The sequence below is a fragment of the Pezoporus wallicus genome, unplaced genomic scaffold, assembly GCF_028554395.1.
Source record: "Pezoporus wallicus isolate ANWC-B61680 ecotype Strahan unplaced genomic scaffold, APGP_CSIRO_Pwel_v1 contig_4191, whole genome shotgun sequence".
Lineage (NCBI taxonomy): Eukaryota > Metazoa > Chordata > Aves > Psittaciformes > Psittacidae > Pezoporus > Pezoporus wallicus.
The window spans coordinates 27,775-49,356 of record NW_026641383.1 but is presented as its reverse complement, the minus strand read 5'-3'; the positions used below and the strand labels follow the sequence as shown (position 1 = coordinate 49,356).

Here is a 21,582-nt window from a genome sequence, read left to right as displayed (position 1 = left end):
ATTTCAGAGGTGAGAAGGAAGAGGAGACAAAGCAAAGAGCAGGAAAAGCCAGAATAGCTTGTTATGCCCATGCATATGGGCATATGGGTGCTTATGCAAGTGGAAGGCTGCATACGGAACCAATATATTCAGAATTTATCAGGGGCACGGAGATATGCCATTAGCTTTGTAAAGCCTGACTTTTTTCTGCCCATGTTCACCGCACAGCACTTCCTGTGCATGAAGGCGACTTCTCTGGTGATTCAGCACACTCATAATTGTAAGGTGTGGGGTTTTTTGTGTTTAGGTTCTTATGCTATCACTTTAAGACCCTAAAATACCCTGGGAAGAACATGAAAAAGTCCTCCTGCTTATCCAGAAATACACATTGTGTATGCAGAGCACTTTGCTTTGATCCAAAAAAGCCGTATCTTTTCCTCAACATATGACTCATGACTTTCCACCTGGTTTGTCTCTAATTATTACCAGCCAAGTCTAGAGTCTAAACACAAGACAAAGATGTGCTTGTATGGACGAGAGAGAAACCATGGACAAAACGTGTCTTCAAGTGAGAAATTTGAATGTGTTTTTTTCAGTGCAAAAAGTCATGTTCCGTCCATTTTGGTGACCCAACCCTTGCCTTCATCAAAAATATCATTGAGTGTCAACAGGATGCTGAGCTTTGCAGTAACAATGCTTGTAGTGTGAAGTATGTTTACTAGTGGGCAAAGGAAAATGAAAAAATATCTATTTCCATATGCAACATACAGAGCTAGTCTTCTCTAAATAAATGGATCCATTTGTTCGCATATGTCAATCTTCAGTTCTCTGAACTGATTTTCAAGGAAGTCCAACTTAAAAGTAAAGGTCTAAAGAGGAAGACTTTTAGGCAGGCTACAAACAGATGACAGATGAAGCATGGGGGATGATGACCCTTTGGTTTGCTGGTATTTAATGAGAAATCTGAAGACTTCATCTAACACATGCACAATTGATTCTCTCAGTGAATCTGTTAAACCCCTTGATGGTATCCTGTTGGAAGCTGAGATTGCCACATGATCCACTACTCTAAAGGGGAACAAACATCACAAAGAAGAACCAGTGTCCTGATGCACCCCAGAGCCACATGTTGGGCTGCATTAGCACGCAGGATCATTTGTACAGTCTGACACACAATTTTAATTGACAGCAGTTTACATACCTTTATGGCAACGGCAGCTCACTTAAAATGCAAATATGCTTACTCTTGAGCTGCACTCTGCCCAAGTCCCACACTATTGCTAATCAGGTCTCCTGGGTAATAAGCCTACATCATGTTCACGTGTAACTCAACTAGCAAAGGTGATTCTCAGTATAATCATCATCACAAACAAATTTACACAGCTCAGCTACATAAACTTACCACATAAAGCTCATTATTTAGAATACATTAGAACATGCAGGTGCCAAGTAATTCCAATATGTTCCATCCTTGTTTTTAAAGCTCTGCTTTGATACTGCAGCTTAGTAAATCCACGGAAGGACAATTACAGACAAGGAGTTTCATGCACAGTTGTAAGTGAAGACTTCATACACTGCTTTAAAAAAAAAACAAAACCCAAGCCACACACAACCCCAAGAACACAACTTAATCTATTCACAGCTTCTCAGAAAAATAAGCTTTGCCACAGAGCAATTAGAATACGCTGTTTCTGTAACACAGTGCTGGTCTCAGTACAATAACATAGAGGGATCATGGAGACACCGTGCAAACCTGAACCTTGCCCAGAACAGCCTCTGTACTTTCATGTGCTCATGGGCAGCTTTGCCCTGGGACAGTTCATGGCCCTCTGCTGTGCTGCACAGCTCTGACAAAGACAAAAAGCCCCAGATATCTCTGCTGAAATGAAAGAAAAATCCAAGTTTGAGAGCGAGGAGCAAGCCAAGGGGATGAAAAGAGAGGGGAAGAGGCAGAGCAGCACTTTGAGGATGCAGAAGCAGAAGGGAAAAGAGAAGAAGGAGAAGAAATGAAAGCAGAACTGGCAGAGAAAGGCAAAGGAGAAACAGGAAGATTCACACAGAGCTGCCACTGCTGAGAGAGGACCTGCATTTAAGGACCTGGTGAAGTCCAAGCCCTCTCCAGACTCTTACTTGGGCATCTTTGCTAAAGCCTCCTGCTCCCAACTGACCCTTCTCTAGCAGTCCCCTATTTAGCAGCTAACCCTAGTGAAAGTCTCCTTTCTATCAGCAAATCCACCATAACTGGCGCACAGGCAATCTTAAAGCCATGGGTAATCATTTAGAAAAGCAGCAGAGTATTTCAAAAGCAAATCCTCCATGCCAGCTTGCCACACTTCGAACAACCTTCTCCAGATGTTCCAAAGAAAATGACCTTTCTGCCCTGACAAAGATGACAGACGCTTCCTTGCACAAACACAGCCCAGTGCTAATTGCTCTATAATGTGCTTCCTGCCCAGCTTTCCAGCCTCGAAAAATACCAGCTTTAGCCAAGAAAACACAGTCAGCACCTCCCCAGGGTGTACTTCAGTCGCAGCTCAGCAGGATCTGGTATTACACCTATCCTGCTGCACCAGTGTGAGATTTTTCTGCATGACTGCCTACTCCTGCCTGAGATTCACCTTATTGACCAGAGTGCATGCAATATAACTGTATAATTACGTTTCACTATGTATAAAATGCTACTGCTGCACGCTTCAAAATTTAGAAAAAGGAAGATGTTAAGAAAAGGATGAGGCAGGATAATGAATACACTCGCATGCAGCACATGTCTCTGGGTAAACCACTTCAGATAAAACACAGCATTTGACTTAGGTTCTAACAACTGGGAAAGAAAACAGAAGCACTAAAAGCCATTTTCCAGATTTTGGATGGGGAGGTATTAATATTCTGCACCAATATACCTCCATCTCAGATTTTCTTTAGCTAGAAGAATCCCACTAATATTTTCTCCAGTGGCTTATGAATATCGTGAGTGTTCTGCCTTTATTTGCATGCAGCTATTAAGTAAACTTATTTGCCCACAGGTAAATGTTCTTGTGTGCATACAGGAGGTCCAAGTCAGGACCTTCTGCATGCACGATCTGAAAAAACACTTTTCAGCCCCATTCTTGAAAACTGTATTAAAGAACACGAGCACTACAATGCAAAATTATCATAATACAGAAAATGTCAGAATTACAGTTGCCAGGCAACTTAAAATAACCTCCTGCCCTTTTGCATAAGCGCTGTAATGCAAGCTGCCATGTCAAGATCCAATACTATTTATCTTCCAGCAGAACTCTGTGGCAGGCAATGCCCAGGCAATGAATGAACTGCGTAGGGGCTGTGTAGGGAAGCAGGCTGAGGTCTGAAGGCTGCCCATTGCTGAAGCTGGAAGGTGCAGAGCAAAGCAGACAGGGAACTGCAGGAAGAGAAAGAAGGATCTTACAGATAAACCAGCTGAATGATACCGAGAGAACAAGGCTATGCCTGTACAGGAAAGCACATGAAATGGTGGGCAAGTCACACCAACAGCATTTTTCCAGGGGTTCACTCCTTGTGTGTTCCCAGTTTTCTCCAGGTTCTGTTTGAAACACCTGGGGTCTGCTTTGCAGAAGGGCTGATGTTCACCAGAGTGGTGAGTATGCTATCAGAAATGTACACCAGCTGTACCACCACAGCTCAGCACTGTGGGAACTCAGGGTTAGGGTTTTTCAAACTGGGCAGCAGAATTAGTAGAAATCCTTGTGTCTGTGCTCTCTGCCCTTCGATTGTATCCTTGGAATGGATATGGGAACTATAATATCATCATAACTGATGATAACTATTTATTTATGAGATTCTTATGGCAGTAATAGGGCTTGCACAGGAGCCTCCAAAATAATAAATACTATTAAAATAAACTGTGAATAAATTTGTAATTTTGTATTCCAGGCAGGCTGCAAACTAATGTTAAATAAATACAGAATGAACGAAGAAGACAAATTACTTCGCAGCACCCTTTCAACAAGCCCCTTATTATTCTGGGCAGCAAATGAAACAGAGAGAGTGTGGGAGAGAAAACAAACACACAACCAGAGCCAAGCAAAGGGCATAGAAGAAAGGAGGGGGGAGAGGAGCTGCGCTCAAGTAGGGAATGATGCCAAATGGGGAAGACAGTGAGATGACAACGGGAGAGCCCTGGTGACAACTCCCTGCCTGAAGGAGAAAGCCCTGTCCTCTGAAGGGAGGGAGGGCTGCTGGACACTGCTGTCACTTCTTAGGATGGGAAATCATGAGCCAGGCCAACCCAGAGCACAGCCAGCATATAAAGGCATGTGCAACTCCCTGGTCAACAGCAAATTTCTCCCACCATTTGCATGTTAAAGTGCTAACAGTACTCAGCCCTCTGGCCTGGCATGTGGTTTGATGCACTGAGAAAAAGTTATGAGTTGAAATCTCTTTCAGGAATTACAAGAGCTTGTGGAGAGCTCTGCATGTTGTCATGCAAACAGGAGTAGGAAGAAACACAACAGAAGGGGCAGAAAGAGTGATGTGTGGCAGGCTTGGAGCATAGCATCACACCTCTGAAAATTCCTTCCAAAAATTCTCTTCCAAAAATCAGTGACTGAGAAAAGAAACATCCAGCGCTCTCTGCAAAAGCCAATGGTTTAGAATAAAAAATTACCTGAACACAGTTTTCTTATCAGGTAGCTTCTGTATGAGAAGCATGGCAAGCCAACATCCCTCATACGACTCCAAGACCACTGGGATGTGACAGCACCATCCAACCTCCCCAAGTCCCTCAAGCTAAACTCTCCTCCAGCAGCTCTGGGGAACAGTCTCCTTCAGGGGTGAGCAAGTCTTCTTGATCTCCAAGCTCTGTGCCTGTAAAAACAAGCCTCTCCCTGCCTCCAAGAGAGAACCTTCAAGCCCTTGAAACTGATCCGCTCATCCACTGTCTTTCAAATCCTTGCTCTCAGCTGGGGGTATTGTCTTTCTTCTGCTTTAGCATCCAGTCAGCTTGTCTCGGTGTGTTTGCAGAGGAGAGTGTTATGACCCAAACTGGCCCAGTCACACACGACAATATTTCGGAGCTGTTAACTGTCACATAGCGTTTGGTGTGTTTAAACCCAGAAGTACTTCTGCTCTGCAAACTTAATGCTTGTTTAATATGACTTAAAAAAAACGAAACAAACATTTAAACATAGTTTCTTTATCCTTTCACTTATATCTTGCATTAATTTTACCCCAGGAGTTCAGATTCACTGCAAATGCAGGTCTTTGATCCAGCAGCCAGCACTTATTTGGCTGACAGTTCAATGACATTCACTTGTCTACTCTTCCCACAGTATAAGTGGATGAGCTGCCTTTCTCTTCTGTTTTTGCTTCCTAGAAAACAAAGGATGAGACAGTTTGCCTCATCCTCTCTGAGCTCAACTAAGCAATGTTTCATCCACATCCTTCATCTGAGAAGAATGGTTGTTAAGCCATCAGTACACAGTTCAGATGAAGGGTGGGATCTATTTCACCAAACTTCAGGCCTCTAGAGCTCAGCTAATAATGCTTGCTTTCCTTTGGAGTCCAGGGAAACGGATCCTTTGAGGGAACAGTCCAAGGCAGACACCTAAACTGAGCCAGATTTACCCCTCCCTCAAACAGCCAGGGTTTCTCGTCATGCTCTCCAGTAAACTCTGGGTGATCAGCTAGGTGCAGTCATGGCTCATTGCTCAAACTCCAATGGTGGCAACCTAACCACCACAAGACAGCAATAGCAGTGAATAAAAGGCACATACTACTAACAAAGGAAGCTGACTGCATTCAATCAGTATCTTTTCTAGTGGAAAGGGTAAGTAAGAAGAAAAACAATACAGGAAGATGCTCCCGTCAATGCCTGCACCTTCAGCGAGACAGAAGACATGAATCGACAGTTCTTTTCCATGTCGTTACAGCAGTGGTACCACAAAAGCCAATTCTGTCAAGTGTTGTGTTTGTTCTCATGTATAATCAAGATATTTCCAGGCAGGAACAGGTTCCAGTCTGATTAAGTCTGATCAGACTTCAGCTTTTTCCCAGACAGTCACACTTCACAGCTGTCTCTGAGCATCATGGTGATATTTACTGGGAAATGCGAGCGTTCCATTTCCATAAAAGCAGGCAGTTTAAAATTAGCTGCAAATAACTCAAAATGACTGCTTAGAGCAGAAATGTAATTTTCTGAACAGGGTTATTTGTTGTGAACATGATGCACTGCACTCATGATCTGTCATGCCTCATTACTTCAGATAAGTCAGGCCAGCATAACGGGACACTGTAGAGACTCTCCTCAATGATGAGTTCCTTTAAGATGCTGCCTTCCAGGCTGAAGTCTTAAAAAAGCTCCAAAAACCATTATCAAACTCATTTTCTCAAGTCCTGTGGCATATTTACAGGTTAAATGGAATGAACATTTTTTAATAGTTCTTAAAGCACAGCTCCACTTTTGAGAGCTATTCAACAAAAATGGAATCAATTGACTGAAAAGTTTACTGCCTGTAAGCATTCAAGTATCTCTTCAAAGGTTTAAAGAAATAGATATTATAGCAGCTTTGAATGTTCAATGAAGGTTCAGAAGCTTTTAGAGAATTTATTCTAATTCCAGTAGTAATTTGTGAGTATCTCATTTGGTTAGGCCACCACAAACTAAATATAGGGCAAGCATGTCCCTGATTTGCATTGGTGGAGCTTAGCCACACTGGAACACAAGGAAACTGTGTTCTTTCCATCTTGTATTTGGCTACCTAACTCCACCTAATTTGAGTCTGGGAACTCAAACACAATGCCATAATCTTCACTAGGTGTCCACTGGCGCAATTTATTATAATTACATCATTTGGAATGTAATGCATACAAGGAGAACTAAAACTCAGCACAGGGGTCCTTTAGTTGTACAGGGTCATGGTAAAAAGCACTAGAAATTTACTTTTGTGCTTAAAACAAGAGGCTTTATACCCTCCTTGTAACTTAAAAGGAAAAAAACCCTGAAAAAGTGGCATCATTCGTATGTTACTTTTAAAAGTGGGACTACATTTCAAGCATTTATTAACCAAATTAAGCATATGCAATTTAAATTATGCTTTCCTTGTCTTAATAACATATTAATGAATATACATCAGTGAGCTGAACTAAAAATATATTGAAGATTTGCATGTCTGATTAGCTTTATGGAGTTTTGCAAATGACAGTTTGAAGGGAGGACAGAAAAAACCTCTTGTGTCAAGGTCTATGCAAAATTACAGCTTAGAGAGGTTTTTTAATCAAAGGGTTGTTTTGTATCTTTTGTAAGCTAGAATCTCTTTCGAAACGAAGAGGACTTGCTCTTGGAATTATGTTCAAAGTAGTCAGTTCCTCAACTTTTAAAGCAGTAAGTGGGACAGTGATGTCTTAATCAAAAGCACTGTCAGTGATCTCCTCCCAACCATCTCCTTTCAGAGAAAAGCAGGGAAACTTATGCTTCAGCACACTGCCTCAAGTAAGTATATTCAAAACAAGCAAAAAGAAAAAAGAATGGAATAGAGGCACACAAGGCAACAAGGAAAAAGCTATTTTGACAATGAAATTGTTGACAGCAATCAACTTATTCTAACTATTGAATGAGAAAAACCCCAAACCCCACACAACCCCAAACTCCAAACAATAAACCAGTTTCATTGTTAGAGCTGTGACTAAGTCAGGACTTGCTTGCTGTTCAGCTCTACTCCTTCCTGTTTCCAGACTTTTAGCATCACTCTAGGCAACTCGGCCAAATCTGTGGTTCAACTTGCCGTATTTCCCACCTAACACTGGAGAAAATAAACAGACAAATATAAGACAAGTATTTCAATCATGTTTCTTATTAATGATGTCACGAATGTATGTAGCTGGGATATATTCTAGAAACAAAGAATATTAATACTGCTAAAATATCAAGATTCCTCTGTTCTTGCAATCTTAGCAGGTTCCCACCTCCAGATACCATTTTAGATCATTTCCAAATCAGGTATCTTTTCCACACTTCTCCAGATTAAGTTTACAATACCAAACTCATCCAACAGCCGTGTCTCTCATTTTCTATTCCTCCTCCACTCTTTAAGGAAAAGCTGGCACTTCAGAGAGGTCATCCTTAGCATTCAAGGAAAGCTGCTTTACTTCTCATGTTCAAGGCACCACTAGCTCAGGTTTAAAAGAGGTAATCCTTTGACCATGTATGTTTAAATGAGCACTTTTCTGGATGACTTCTCAATTTCTTTTGCTCAATTTTGCCCCCATCCCACCCCTTCAACAAATGGGTCCAGACTAAAAATTATTTGGGGAAAACAAAAAAAAGGTGGGGAGGGAGCAACAAAAAAAAAAATTCATTTGGACTCACTCAGGTACTCTCAACTCTATAAATGTGTAACTACCAGGGTATTGCAATGGTGGAACAAGTAACAAAGGTCTGGAACTCTTTAAATCTACATCACTACAAGAAAAAGACCTGTAACTTGAAACTACAATCTCAGACCCACATGTGATTTTTCCATGGCAGTTCTATTTACTGCCTTCCTTTCAGCCTATGTTTTTCACAAGATGAAGCAAAGGCAGTGTACTAAGGTGCACCTGTAAGGCAGATCTATTTAATACGGAGGAAAGTGAACCTGCAAATGGAGATGAAGTTTGCGCTTCTTCGGTGCAAAATTCCTACCAGTCATCTCTGAAAACCTGACCTACATGACATGGAGGTTGATGTCTTCTAAAAGAGCCTTGTTTTCAACTGTTTTAATTCATTGCCTTAGGAAGGGGTGTAAGCCTCACCCAGAATTTCTTTGCTGGCATCTAGAAGCCCCTAGGTACCATTGCTAGTAGTATGAAGCAATAGCAGCAAGAGCATCTGTAGCAGGAATGAGAGTTCACTTTTGTATAAACACAGAGATAGTATTCCAAGCATCACACATGTTGATTGACTACATTTCCATGCAGGGAGCTCATAATATCCCAGCATTAACTCTGTTACTGACTGCCAAGGACAGCTTTGTACACCAGCAAATTCCAGCTGCTACCAGTGAAATCCCTCAGTTAGAGATTTTGTAAATGGAATTGCAAGAAGAAAAGGAAGGAAAAAGGGTGACGCTTATCCTTTCTTTTTTCATTTTTAACTAGGATGAGACACAGGCGTAGAAGCACTAGAAGGACAGAAAGCCACAGCTTGCTAGAAGTTAGAAGTATCTCCTCAATAAAAAGATTACCCTGAGAACTGCCTACGAATCGCATTCTCCTGTTGCCCATGCCTTCTGCTGCCTAATGTATTAATAGAACTGCTCACCACGTGGGAATTCAAGTCGTGAAGAAAGGTAAAAAACCAAAGCTGCTGGCAGATAACGTATAAGCTGCTCAAAAGAAATCACACAGGTTCACTCTTCAAAAAACTAATACATGCAGAGAAACACGCAAGTTTAATGGTACAGTTTGCAGTGGTTTTGCTTTGTTTCTGTGGACTGTGTTGGGTTTTTTTTGTTGAATCAATTCTTGCACAGCCAAAGCTGCATGCATATATACTCATGAAGTGTATATACATATATATAAGACAGAGTAAAGAGAATCCAAATGGTTAAGCAGCAGAGTAAGTTACAAGCATTTCTCCCCAGTGACATGCCAGCTTTCCAATTTTCTATCCTCTGATACCTTCTCCTGCAGTGGCTCTTCCTGTTCTTATGTACACGCCTGAACACTAGAATCTGGGGATCTCAAGAGAGACTGTGACAAACCTGGAAGGATCTGCAAAATGTGTTTCAGCAGCAATGTGGCATAGCATCAAAAGAGCGGGCAGGCTGGCCAACTGGCAAAACAACTTTAAATGTGTTTGGCCAGGCTAAGCCTGTATAAACAAAATGCTTTGTTAACCAGTGCAGTGGGCGCTTATGTTCACAACAACTCCTTTTTCTCCCTGAGTTTTCTAAGAACAAATTACTTGCTAATGTTGACACCCAAGTCCTCTGAAGAACACAGATGGCCAGCAACACTGAAGCAAAGATGCAAAGAAATCAGTTGCTTTGATTTACTGTGTACAGGGTTTCCAGCACAAATACTCCCCCTTTTAAAAATGTTTTATTTGAGAATCACATAAAACTTGTGACTTTTGTTAAAAAGAATCCAGCAGAGATTGCCATTTTTAGTCCTTCAACCATGTTCCACTTCCTTGAAAGCCTCTCAGGGTAACTGTTTTTCACATAATATATTTATCCCAAGAGGAATTAATTCAGAAAACAGAAAATATTCACTTTCACACCCAAACTACACACCACTGCTTTCACAAAAGGTGGGCAGTGCCAAAAGAATTCACTAATTCCTCCTGATCCCAGGAGGCCTTACATCAGCAAATGCTCTCTCTGGGTCCTCAACAGTTGGAAACACAGCAGCAAACAGACCCACTCTTTGCATTCAAATTTGCTTTTTAATAAACCAGGAATCAATCACGTTGGCCAAGCATGGTCCCCTCTGCCTTCTGCCCCAGGCTTGGCATTAGTAAAATGAGAAATGGTGGTATTTTTTAATCCACCTTTCCCATTTCAGGTTTTTCATCTCACCTTCTGCAAATCTCCAAAGACCTTCCACTTCATACATTAAACTCCATCTTTCCAAGCCTTACACTACATTTTACCCCAATTAAAGCCTGGTTTTGCAGCAGCAAGGTTGAATCTCTACCTGCTTGGTAGGTGTGGGAAACGCAGAGCTGCTCCTCTACCCTCTGGCAGCAACCCAGGCCAGGCCACATGCTCTGAAAAAGGCAGAAGACCTTACTAAGCTAGTGTAAGAGCAAGGTCACTCAGCCAAATGGTGCCATCTGCATGTGGAATTTTGTGCAAATGCAATGCTTTTATTTGCATATTTGCAGTCAGTTTCTATACAATTCCAAGTCCATGGTGATGGGGGATTGCACTGACAGTGGAGTCACTGTGATTATTTACACCCACCACAGCAGTAGTGTGAGTGTCACATTGAAACTGCTCTGCCAACCTGCTTCAAACTGAGCAATTCCTTTGGTGATGGGGGGTGTGCAATTTAGCATCTCCAAATTACCCAGTTAATGCAAAGCGATGAGAAACCACAAGAAACTCATAACCATCCCCTAAGCTCATTAGCAACACAGAATAACTTTCTTATTAGAGAACAGAGCCAGAGCTGTGGAGGTTTTGAAGCTCATCAGCCATCTCTGCATCCAGCCTCTCCAACGTGTTCTCTTTAAGTGCTGTCTGCTTTTTTTGCTCCCCACTCCAGTGCCACAGCTCCCAAAAAGATGCTCTCGCTCTCCTGAAACCAAACTCCCGATTTCCTGACCCAGAAGTTCACGCATTCAGATGGAACTAAAGCACAAAGTACAAAAGAAACATGCTCTTAGCTCAATCTTCCACGTGAGGTTCAGTGAATAGAGAAGGAACTGAAATGCACACAGAGACTGGATTAAACAAGGAGCATGAAGCCATTTGTTCCACCTGAAAGCCTGTGGGCTAAATGCTCAGGTCTGCTGTGGCCAAGACCCTGCCTGCATATCTGACCGCACTGACTTTATCCAGCTTGAGTCTTGAAGATCTAAAAGCATGCACAACCACAAACTTTCAGAGTAACCTACCCCAGTGCAGCAGTAATGGCAAAGAAAAGGTTGAAAACTATAGAAACGCTTTTAGTAGGAGAGCCAGGATGAGAACCGAGGCCTGTTAGATAAGGGTAGGTTCCAAAAGCATACCAGCCACTTCTGGGGGCAAGGGAGTTGGTAGAAAACTAGGGCGAGGACTTCCAGAAAAGCCATAAGCAGACAGGGATAACGTAAGGATGTTAAGAACGAGAAAGAACAGGTCCTTCTGACTGTAAATGGGTAGCACCAATTCCAGAAAAAGGTGTAGCTGAGTGATGAAATGCATTTGCTGGAAACAGTTTTCAACAGACAGGCCTGTTGAACCCAGCTGCCCCTGTCCCAGCCTCATCGTAATCTGCACCCCAAGGCTGCAAGTCATGGCTCTGGAGGGTGTTTCATCAAAGCTAAGCAACGTTTTATTGCTCTATGAGAATGCCAGACAGATGTTAGCTTGCAAAACATTCGTCGATCATATGGGACACATAACAGATGGCAAGTTCCCTGTCATAATATAGACCTCAATATATTTTCTGAGAAGGTAAAAAAATTGCAAGGCTCCAGGACTGAATCTGAATTTAGGCAGATGAAAGGCAGCAAATATGCATCATTATAACACCTATCTTCATATAGCTCACCTTCAGTTCATTCAGAATTCTCCCCATAACACTCTGAGCTCAGCTACAATCAATATCTGTCTCACTTAAATTACTCTATTAAACTACTTCAGCAAATCCAGTTCCAGAGTAAAACAGGTGACAAGGGATGTTTGTGTGTGCATGCACCTGCACATCCCTGTGTGTGTATACATGGCGCAAATAAACAATGATGTAAACTGTTAGTACCAGTAACTGTAGAATATCCTTGCTTCATGTAGGATGGACAGATGAGGTACTAATGAAAAAACATTGTCATATATATTTAAAGGAAAAGTGACAATTCAAGAAGACAGTTATTTGATATCACAGTTTAATGCTCTTATCTCTGTAATATATAACACTTAAAAATCCCAACAGCCACAAGCAACAAAATTCTCTTCTTGTTCCCCAAATCTCACTTTGCTTTCAGGAGAAGGTGACAAAAATTGAACTGTCAAAGCAAAGGACTACAGAGGGTGCCGTGCAGGGGTTTAAGAAAATAACTGAGTTAAGTCAGCCAGCTGTGTTCCAGGTTTCTCTGCGCTGAGTGACCCGTTGCCCTCTGGTTTTTATTTGCTTTTGCACTGTACTGCCTTATGTAACTGTTCCCTCCAGCTCATAAATTTCCAAGGTGAACAAAAAGCTCAAGTGATGACATTTGGCTTGGCCACAAAGGTGATTTTTTTCCACTAACTTCTACTTAACAGGGTTTATATTTTTAATCACATAAAAGTATTAAGCCTGTTGCAGTTGATCAATTCTGCTTCTAAATGCCCATGTTTTTCCATTTTTTACCAGAACAACATTTCTGATAATGTTAATAACTACAAAGATTAAAGTGGATTAAGGCCGGAAAGGAGAAACAGTTTAGTGGTTGTTTTTCCTCCCCCTTCTCAGGCCAGGCTGCTCTTAGTTTGGTTGGGGTACCCAGAACTGCTAATCTCCCAGAGCACCACTTTGCTCATATTGACATTGTACAAAAGGTGGTACATCTTTCCAGAATGGATCTTACATAAAAAGGACAGGAAATCCATTATCTGAAGTTATTTTAAGAGACAGCTCTGAAGCAGCCTGACCTGCAGTCACACAGAGTCAAAAGCAGCCATAATCCTTCCTCTCTATAGCATGAGTTTACTCATGACGCTTTTTTGATCTGACCTTCTCCATTGGTGAAAGCTATTGCTGGAGATAACCGCAGCCAAGAGACCTGTGCTTACAAAAATGTGACAAACACCAAGAGATGCTCAGCAGCATTCAATCTGTAATGCTAGCAAGGTAATGAGATTTATAGAAACTAAATAATAATAATTCTTTGACTATTTTACTGTGAAAGCATGTTCAATTTCAGTGTTTGTCTATGTGTGTGAATTCAACTTTGCATTTGTTTATAGCATGGCTGATACAAATTTCACCTAAATTTGTTTAGAATATACTAATTGATAAGTCAGAAACTTGGTTTTCTTTGAGATGTATTTCACTCCTTCCCAGAACACTAAAAGAATAAAATCTTCATAGTCATAGAAACTAAAGTTGATGAAATTTCAGAAAACCTCTCCAATCCATAATCCTGATGCAATTTCTTCACATCTTTTGGGAAGATTCCTGCAGTGGAATCCCAGATTTCATGTTAAATTAGGGCAGTAAATAGTCTTTGCTCATATAACATGCTTAACATCCCATGGAACTCCAATAAAAGTGCTATTACATGGATTAACAGTATTTTAAGCAATGGAAAGAAATGCATGAGAAAATACCCATTCTGTAAATAAATTTAAGCATAAAAGCCAAGAGCAAATACTCAAGCTAATCTATAACATTTGATCAGTTTCAGATACGAAACTGCTAAATATATGTAATGCTGCAAGAAAGTAAAACTTAATGGTAAATCAGCCCACAATAGCAGTGGGGAAGAACATAGCCTCAGTGGAGGGGCACATCTCATAAGGAAAATAACATGACAAAGTCCATAAAACAAGTTTAAATATCTTAATGCCAAACCACAGTGCAAAACCTATGCATTTATTTTCTATTAATGACAAGGTCAGATATAAATCTGTGACAGACATCTGCAGGTAACTTAACATTGTGCAGCAGTGACTGCTCACCATATGGAGCAGCGCTGGTGCAGCAGGGCAGGAAGGGCACGAGAAGGGCGACTGCAGCTCACACCACTGTCCCTCACAGCAGATTCTCATCCAGTTGAAATTTCATGCCAAAAGAGCTTTACAGCAATGCTCAGAGAGGGAGAACAAAGATATAAAGAAGGGAGCACGGAGTTATAGATGTTTTAAGAGAAAGCCAGCAAGGTACAGAGATGCAGGAGGATAAAACCACTGCACCAAAGAAAAGATGGGCTGTTCAAAAGGAAAGAATGAACTGGCAGTGATGAGCAGTGAATATCATGAACAGATGAAGGCAAATGCAGGCTAAAGTGCAACTGCTTTAGGAATTTATTTTTAGCCATACTGTTAAAGAAAATGGGCTTTCAAAGCAGTCTTTCATGGCCAGCATCTTCATCTGCCTTTAACCAAGATTTTTAAAGACTACATCACCAGCACAAAGGAAACTTTAAATGTTACAGTAAAATCTTTACTGAAGAAGCAAAGTTCAAGATGCAAGTTACGATGCAAGATCCTGAACCAAACTTCCCAAAGTTTAGGACACCAGTATTTCCAAATGTTTCTCATCAGAAGTGTTTTTAAGAGCACTTAGAGGAAAGGGCTATTTTTCTTTTTTTCCTATGATCAGTAATGCCAGGGCTAGTAAGAAGTAATGCATGCAAGTTATAATGGATTCTCAAGCCCAGAAACATCTCTCTTCCATTAGAAAACACTTGTGAAATGTAACAAAATTCATGCAAACTCAGTCTAGTGGCATTATCACTTCAAACTTCCCACTTCTAACCATATTAGGTCTTACACATACAGTCTTTCCATCATGAAAGAATTGCCTGATTAAAATTCAGAGATGGCAAGCAGAAAGCAAGGTCATTTATTGAAGCTGAAGGAGCAGACACTCCACCAAACTGTCTTGCCTTCTGCTGGGAAGAGATCTAAATCCAGCCTAGAGACACAGAAAAGAATCAGAGCGACTTCAAATTCTGTAAAGGTACGTTTTATACAGAGTATTTCTTTGCTTCTGTTGAAACATGAAATATTAACGTCAATTCATTACACATCAATGCATTTGTATACTCCCCTGTTATCAAGTGTCCAAATGAAAACAATCTGTTCTAAATAATTTACTCCTGAATCATCAGTCAGCTTTCTTCTGCAAATCCAGATCTTCACTATTTGCCAAGTCACATATATGACTGACAATCTTTTAGAAAAGACATTCTCTTTGTTAAGTTTCAGAAAGGTACCAGCATATGTGTATTTGATGTGCTACAAAACTTGATTATTTAGAACTGATAGAAATGTGCTAACAATAATGTAAAAATACATATAGAGGCTATAAAACATGATTGGTTTAAGTTTATAGACTGGATCCAGTGTGCAAGAACAACTTGTTCAACCTTCAATAGTAGCCTCTTTCCAGAAGGTCCCAAACACATGTGGGAAGAGGCTGAGGGCTGGTTGAACTGTTCTGGCAACCTGCTTGCTGACATTTCAGTCCTGGGGTTCTCAAACCTCAGCCCATCACAGGAGCGTGCAGCCTGATGCGGACTGCCTCAACCAAAAGCTTTTCAGCAGAGAAGTTATTTAATCCAAAGCTAAAGACCATGTGAAACCACAGCTCCTGAAAATAAATACCAATTTTGATTCAAGTGGTGACAATGCTAATTACTCTGTGATTATTTCTGGAAGTACCAGTCTAATACCCTTAGTTGCACCAAGTATCAGACACTTGCTGACAGCTCACTACTGTCCTCAGCAACAGAGGCAAAAGTTATGTCTGGTGGCAGTTCGAAAAAATACATTCACACAACTGCTTCCCTTTGAAATACAAAGCTGCATTGCTAAAATAATGGATTTCCTTTTGTTGTGGGACTCTTTGGTAAAAGGAATGACAGTCTCTGAAATGTGTATTCGTCCTTCATGTTCACATCCCCTTTCCCATGCTACACAGGGTGGAAGAAATACAAATGTACTTGCTGACTGATGTTACCGCAAAAATCCATTACTGGGGAAAATACAATTTCAAAACAAGAGTCACAAGCTACATAATTCCCCCATGAAATACAACAGTGGTTCTGAGTTCAGGATTTGTTTTTAGATGAACATGGGTGATTTTCCCATTTGCTCGCTAATGTACTGATTCAATTGTACTCCTGTAACGTTTTTTTCTCATCTTTTTCCATTTATTAATAATAGAATATAATTGCTTCCAATCTCAACAGCAGAAATCTCCACTTTTTTTTTTGATGCTAGAAAAAAACCCCTGAACTCACACACTCTTATTGTGTTGGTCACTGCAGAGATACGTGAGTGGAAGGCAGAGGGCCAGCACTTAGTAAGGATAAGCTTTCAAAGACTGGGGAAAAGAGGATAAACAGAGTAACTTCAACAATATATATTGTCTCTGTAGGATCCCAATTTACTTGTACATGGTATAGCCACACAGTTTCAATTAAATCATTCAGTCAGTAGAGCTGTATTCCAGGCATGTGTGTGTGTACACATGCACATACGTATTTTAGATATACATAATCCAGGTACTAAAATATTATAAAATCTAAGGCAACTTGGTAAATGTTAACTATTAACATCAAAACCCTCAAATCAGCTCATGGTATGTTTTGCAGTAGCTGCTGCTAAGAAATGAGGTTTTAAGATGTGCTAACACATTGCAGAGAAAAAAAGATAACAAATTGAAACACATTTCCTGTCAGAAAAAGATAGAAAGATTGAAGATGGGAAGCTGTGCCTTTATTTACACATTCACATGAATGCCAAAGATTAAAAAGAAATGCAGTGTTCAGCACTGATAGAGCTCTATCTTTTTCTTAGGCCAGATTGCCTGAGAGTAGATTGCATAGGGTGTGACTGCTAATAAAGATGCAACATGAAAATAGGTGTTATGTAAAGTAAAGGAGTCTTTCCCTCTATTTGTCCTAAAATGTAAGGGATGCTTGATCATCATAATCTGTGAACTTTATTTTTTTTTCAGCTTCTACTTTACAGATATTATCTATTTTTAGTGTTTGCTTAGAAAAATAAAACAAATGAAGACTAATGGACTTTGCAGTGCATGGATGCCCTGATGTCTAAATCATGACAATGGAATACAAATATAATCACTAGTTTGGCTGATTTTATGTTTTATTTCTACATCATCAGATTTTTCAAGCTTAATGTAAAGAGAGCTGTCAATACATATATGGAGATATAAAAAGAAACCAAATTGCATTCATCAGCCAGAATGTATCTTTGTATTCAAAGATGGACCACAAGTACAAGTACATTAAAGGCCTGGTGGTGAAAAACACACTGACTTGATTTGGATATAGAGAATTCAGCAATAGGTAAAATGTCTCAGCACGTATGTAGTTAAATCAGGTTTCTGTATTTTGCAACAGAAAGCTTACCTGCCCAATTTTTCCCAGTTCCATTTCAACTATTGCAACAGGAGTGTTTATCTGGTCCATGTGTCTCGACTGTGACTTCAGATCCACTCGCCAGTTTATGTTTTTCAGGACATTACCCCAACGGCTCTGATTGATCAGGCTCTCGTGGATCTTCATCCGGTGGTTCTTCCAAAATTTTGCAATGACTGCAGCTTGGTCTGACGTGATGCCACCTTGTTTTTTGGTTTGGGCAGTAAGAAAAGCCTCCAGCTGATTCAAATCCATGTCCGCTGAAGCAATGGACTGTAGGGAAAATAAGAGGAGTAAAAGGGAAAAGCTGGCTCAAAACTACTTTTTAACAGTCTACCAAAAGGTCACATCTTTAGGGTTTTACAAAATACAGGATTTTAAAAGGATAGCACAAACAGATCTGGGTCATGGAAACCTGATGACTTTCATTAAAACTCAGTTTGTAAATGCCTACCACTCATCCCACATTCTTGTCCCCAGAGAGATGGAGGGCAATAGATCAGCAACAGTGATGAGGAAACCAGGAGCACCTTTGGGAATGCAGTACTGGTACAGGAGGCTTCTCACTGTCTGCCTCATCCTCTGCCCTAGTATGCCCTAGGCATACCCAGCTGGTCACTGCTGGGAACACTGAAGCAGGCATGATACTGCTGTTCTGATGGTATGGGGAAAGCTGGGGCAAACATGGCATGCCCCTGGCCAAGGCTGAGACAAGTGATGAGACATCCCAGCTCATTGCAACATCCACGGCTTCATCTGCCACCACCATACCACAGACAAGGAAGCAAAACTGGTAAATGCTGCACCAGTAAAGCAGGGTCGGCAGCACCGGCCACTGCAACATGCTGGCTGTGGCAGCAACAATGTGAGTCTTCCAAGGCTGAGAGCCTGTGTGCACGGAGCAATCCTTAGAAACTCAAATGCAGCTTTTTCCAAAGGGTCAGTGGACTCTGTCGGGCTAAATGTGTGTTTTGCAAGGGAGTGCCAGGGGTCATTTATTTCTCCTCCCTGCAGAACAACATAAATTATTCTTGCCAAACCCTTTTTTTACTAGATACCCAGTTTTTCCACCTTGTAGGAGTATCAGCTTTTTTCAAAGCTGATACTCCTACAGCCTTAAATTTGCATTGCCTAACTGGCAGCAGTTGCTAAATATGGCTGTGAAAGGAAGGGAGAACAGGAGATGGGGAGAGGAAACCGTGGCTAAGTTTCCCCATTGTAGTTTCAAACAGACACTTTCACTTCATTCTCACTCAAAATGGATGCATCTTATCCTAAATGAACACGACAGCTCCAAGCAGGTGCTGATCTGGAGCACAGCAAGGTGAATTGCAGCTAACACTGCAATCTCTGGGGTTTGCCTCTATTTAATTTTCCTTGACACGGTATTCCTGCTGCTGTACTCCATGCATTCAGGGAAGTAACGATCTTGCTCTCGTTAACCAAGTGGGTGAGACCCTGTGACTTTTGGCTGGATGCGCTCCATGTGTTTCACATTGCTTGTCTGCAAAACTGGGTATCAGCTGAAAACTAAGGGGTTAGTGCTTTCTGAGATTGCCAAGGGTGTGAGATCTGCTGCTTCATTGGCGATGAACTGAAACTGTCAGAGGGGTGAGCTTACCAGCAGGCTTTGCCACCTTCCTGTAGACCAGACAGATGTCAAAGTACAGGATCTTACTTACAACAGGAGTGGCCTGAAATAAATGGCAGGTAGAAAAAAAGACCTAACACAAGAACTAGCCCAAAACAAAGAGCTTATGCATCATAGAAATGACAGAACAGCAGCAGGTTTGCTGTTCTGAAGGGAGTAAAGCCAACACCATGACATGCCCAACCTCCAGTAGATATACCACCACATCCTCCTTACTTAAAGGGTTTTGCTTCTGACCAAGAGAAGAGCAAACCAGAAACACCACCATGGCCCACCTAATACCTCCCCCTGCCCCCAACAATCAACTTCTGATTTACAACAGTTTTTTAAACAGCCTTTAATCATCCAGTGTATAAGATCTTTCTCCTGAAGCTTTTGTAGTGCTCTGTTTTAAGAGGAACGTGCTGCCTTCCCTCACTCTCACAATGGATTAGCTGCCACCTGTTAACATAATCAAGAGAAGAAATGGCAATCCCCACTGGAAGTAAACACTCAGCTGTATCAGGGTTCCAGCTTAATAGAAGCATCTGCCAATTTATTACAAAATTTGAGATGTCTAGTGCACCAATGTTTTCTCTATAGGGCATTCACCCTGTGTATATTGCTTGCTTTTATCACGAAGATATTTAAGTTAAGAGGAAATTATCCCCTAATATTTAGTTATGCTGTAAGTTAAAAAAGCACTTTTCATTTTCGAAAGAAAAGCTGTTTAGACTCACAGGCCTTTCCTACATCCACTTCTTACATGAACAGGACTGTCTGTTACAGCAGTGTGGAATAGTTTCTGGTTTAATGTTATCATACTGCTACATCTATGTGGGGATCTGTTTGAGTGTTGTGTGACACCAACTATCACTTATGCACATCTTTTCGTTGGTTCATGTTAGTTTATGTGAATGAGGGGCAATAGAGCTGCAGATCCCAGCACCTTATGTAAACCCTGTGAAGACCAAGATCAAGTTGAGATGCAGACTTTCTTCTGTGCAGAAGTGTGTGCAGACTGTGCAGACTCTCTTCTGTGCTGTTTCAGCTGTGCAGAAAATTGCATTCTGTTTTATTCCTGTGCAGGAACTGAGACTATAAACTGCATCCTCTGCACTGAATGAAGCAAAGGTGTCACAGAGAAAGAGCTGATCTTTGTTAATGCGGATTCACCAGATCAAATAACCAGGTAACCCTTTCCTAGGCTTGATTTTATAACCTTCAAATATTTCACAGTTGTAACTCTTTGGGTTATTTTTAACCTCACCCCTTCACAACAATTCTTTTTGCAAGGTGCAGCAAGATTTCTGGCAGTGCTTTGCTAAGATGACAAAAAACAAAGACACACGCGGAGTTCCTTACTGTGCTTGACACATGATGCAAGTCTGACTCCGAAGTGTATCTGAAAGAGGAAGCTTATGACCAAGCTTGCAGTTTTAAGTAGAAGAAAGGTTATACAGGAGGGTTAAACTTGTTTGGCAAAGATCATCAACAGATTGATGATTAGTTAAGATCTGGGGCAAGCGACATTTAAAAACTCCGTATGTTTGTGCATCATAAGCATGCTGATAGAGTTTGCTACCAAAATACTACCCCATAATACAGAGGAATGAAACCATGTATCATAACTAGCAATCTTGCTTGCTCTCACACATGTGCACAGGTACACACAGTATGGATTTCTTAATCTGTACACATACACAGCTAAGAAATCAGAAGGTAACAACCATACTGTATTTTGGTGGAATATTTATCAGGTAATGCAGGCCTTAAATAAGATACCAATAGAGTCCATCATTCAGACTAAAATCTCTCTCAGCTTGGAAATACAACTACTACTTAAAAACCCCTTTTAAAAAGTATATCGAGATTTTATTGGAAGTGGGTACAAAGAGTCACTGAGTACAACTGCAGTATAGCTGCCTGAAGATATTACTGAAGATACATTTACTTTGAAATTCCTCAACATAACTCACCAGCTATAAAAACTGTCAAAACATGTAAGAACAGCAACTCATTTAACATTATTTTTCATCTTGGAAACATTTCACTGTTGACAGGAAACCTGATAAAAGTTACAAATGAGAGAACAATTAAGGTCTTTGCTGATCTTCCATCTCCTCTATTGTATGAACACTTAAACAACTCATTCTTTAAACAAGTGTAGTTCTACTCCATTGCTCATATGAATGGACACAGTTAAATTCTGGAC

The 21,582-nt window shown here is 40.8% G+C and overlaps 1 protein-coding gene across 4 annotated transcripts in view; it reads right to left on the bottom strand.

Moving 5' to 3' along the window:
- The window catches only part of COMMD1 (copper metabolism domain containing 1), a 78,369-nt gene that overhangs the window by 35,970 nt on the left and 20,817 nt on the right, over positions 1 to 21,582 (bottom strand). For 2 of the 4 annotated variants that reach the window (XM_057423308.1, XM_057423311.1), the window contains exons 2-3: positions 17,729 to 18,010; positions 3,209 to 3,379 (exon numbers count right to left, since the gene is read on the bottom strand). In XM_057423308.1, the coding sequence (XP_057279291.1) occupies positions 3,224 to 3,379; positions 17,729 to 18,010 (438 nt within the window). In that variant the 3' untranslated portion in view covers positions 3,209 to 3,223. Of the gene's footprint in view, positions 1 to 3,208; positions 3,380 to 17,728; positions 18,011 to 21,582 lie in introns of those variants that run through there. The other 2 variants (XM_057423309.1, XM_057423310.1) reach the window with 1 other exon arrangement.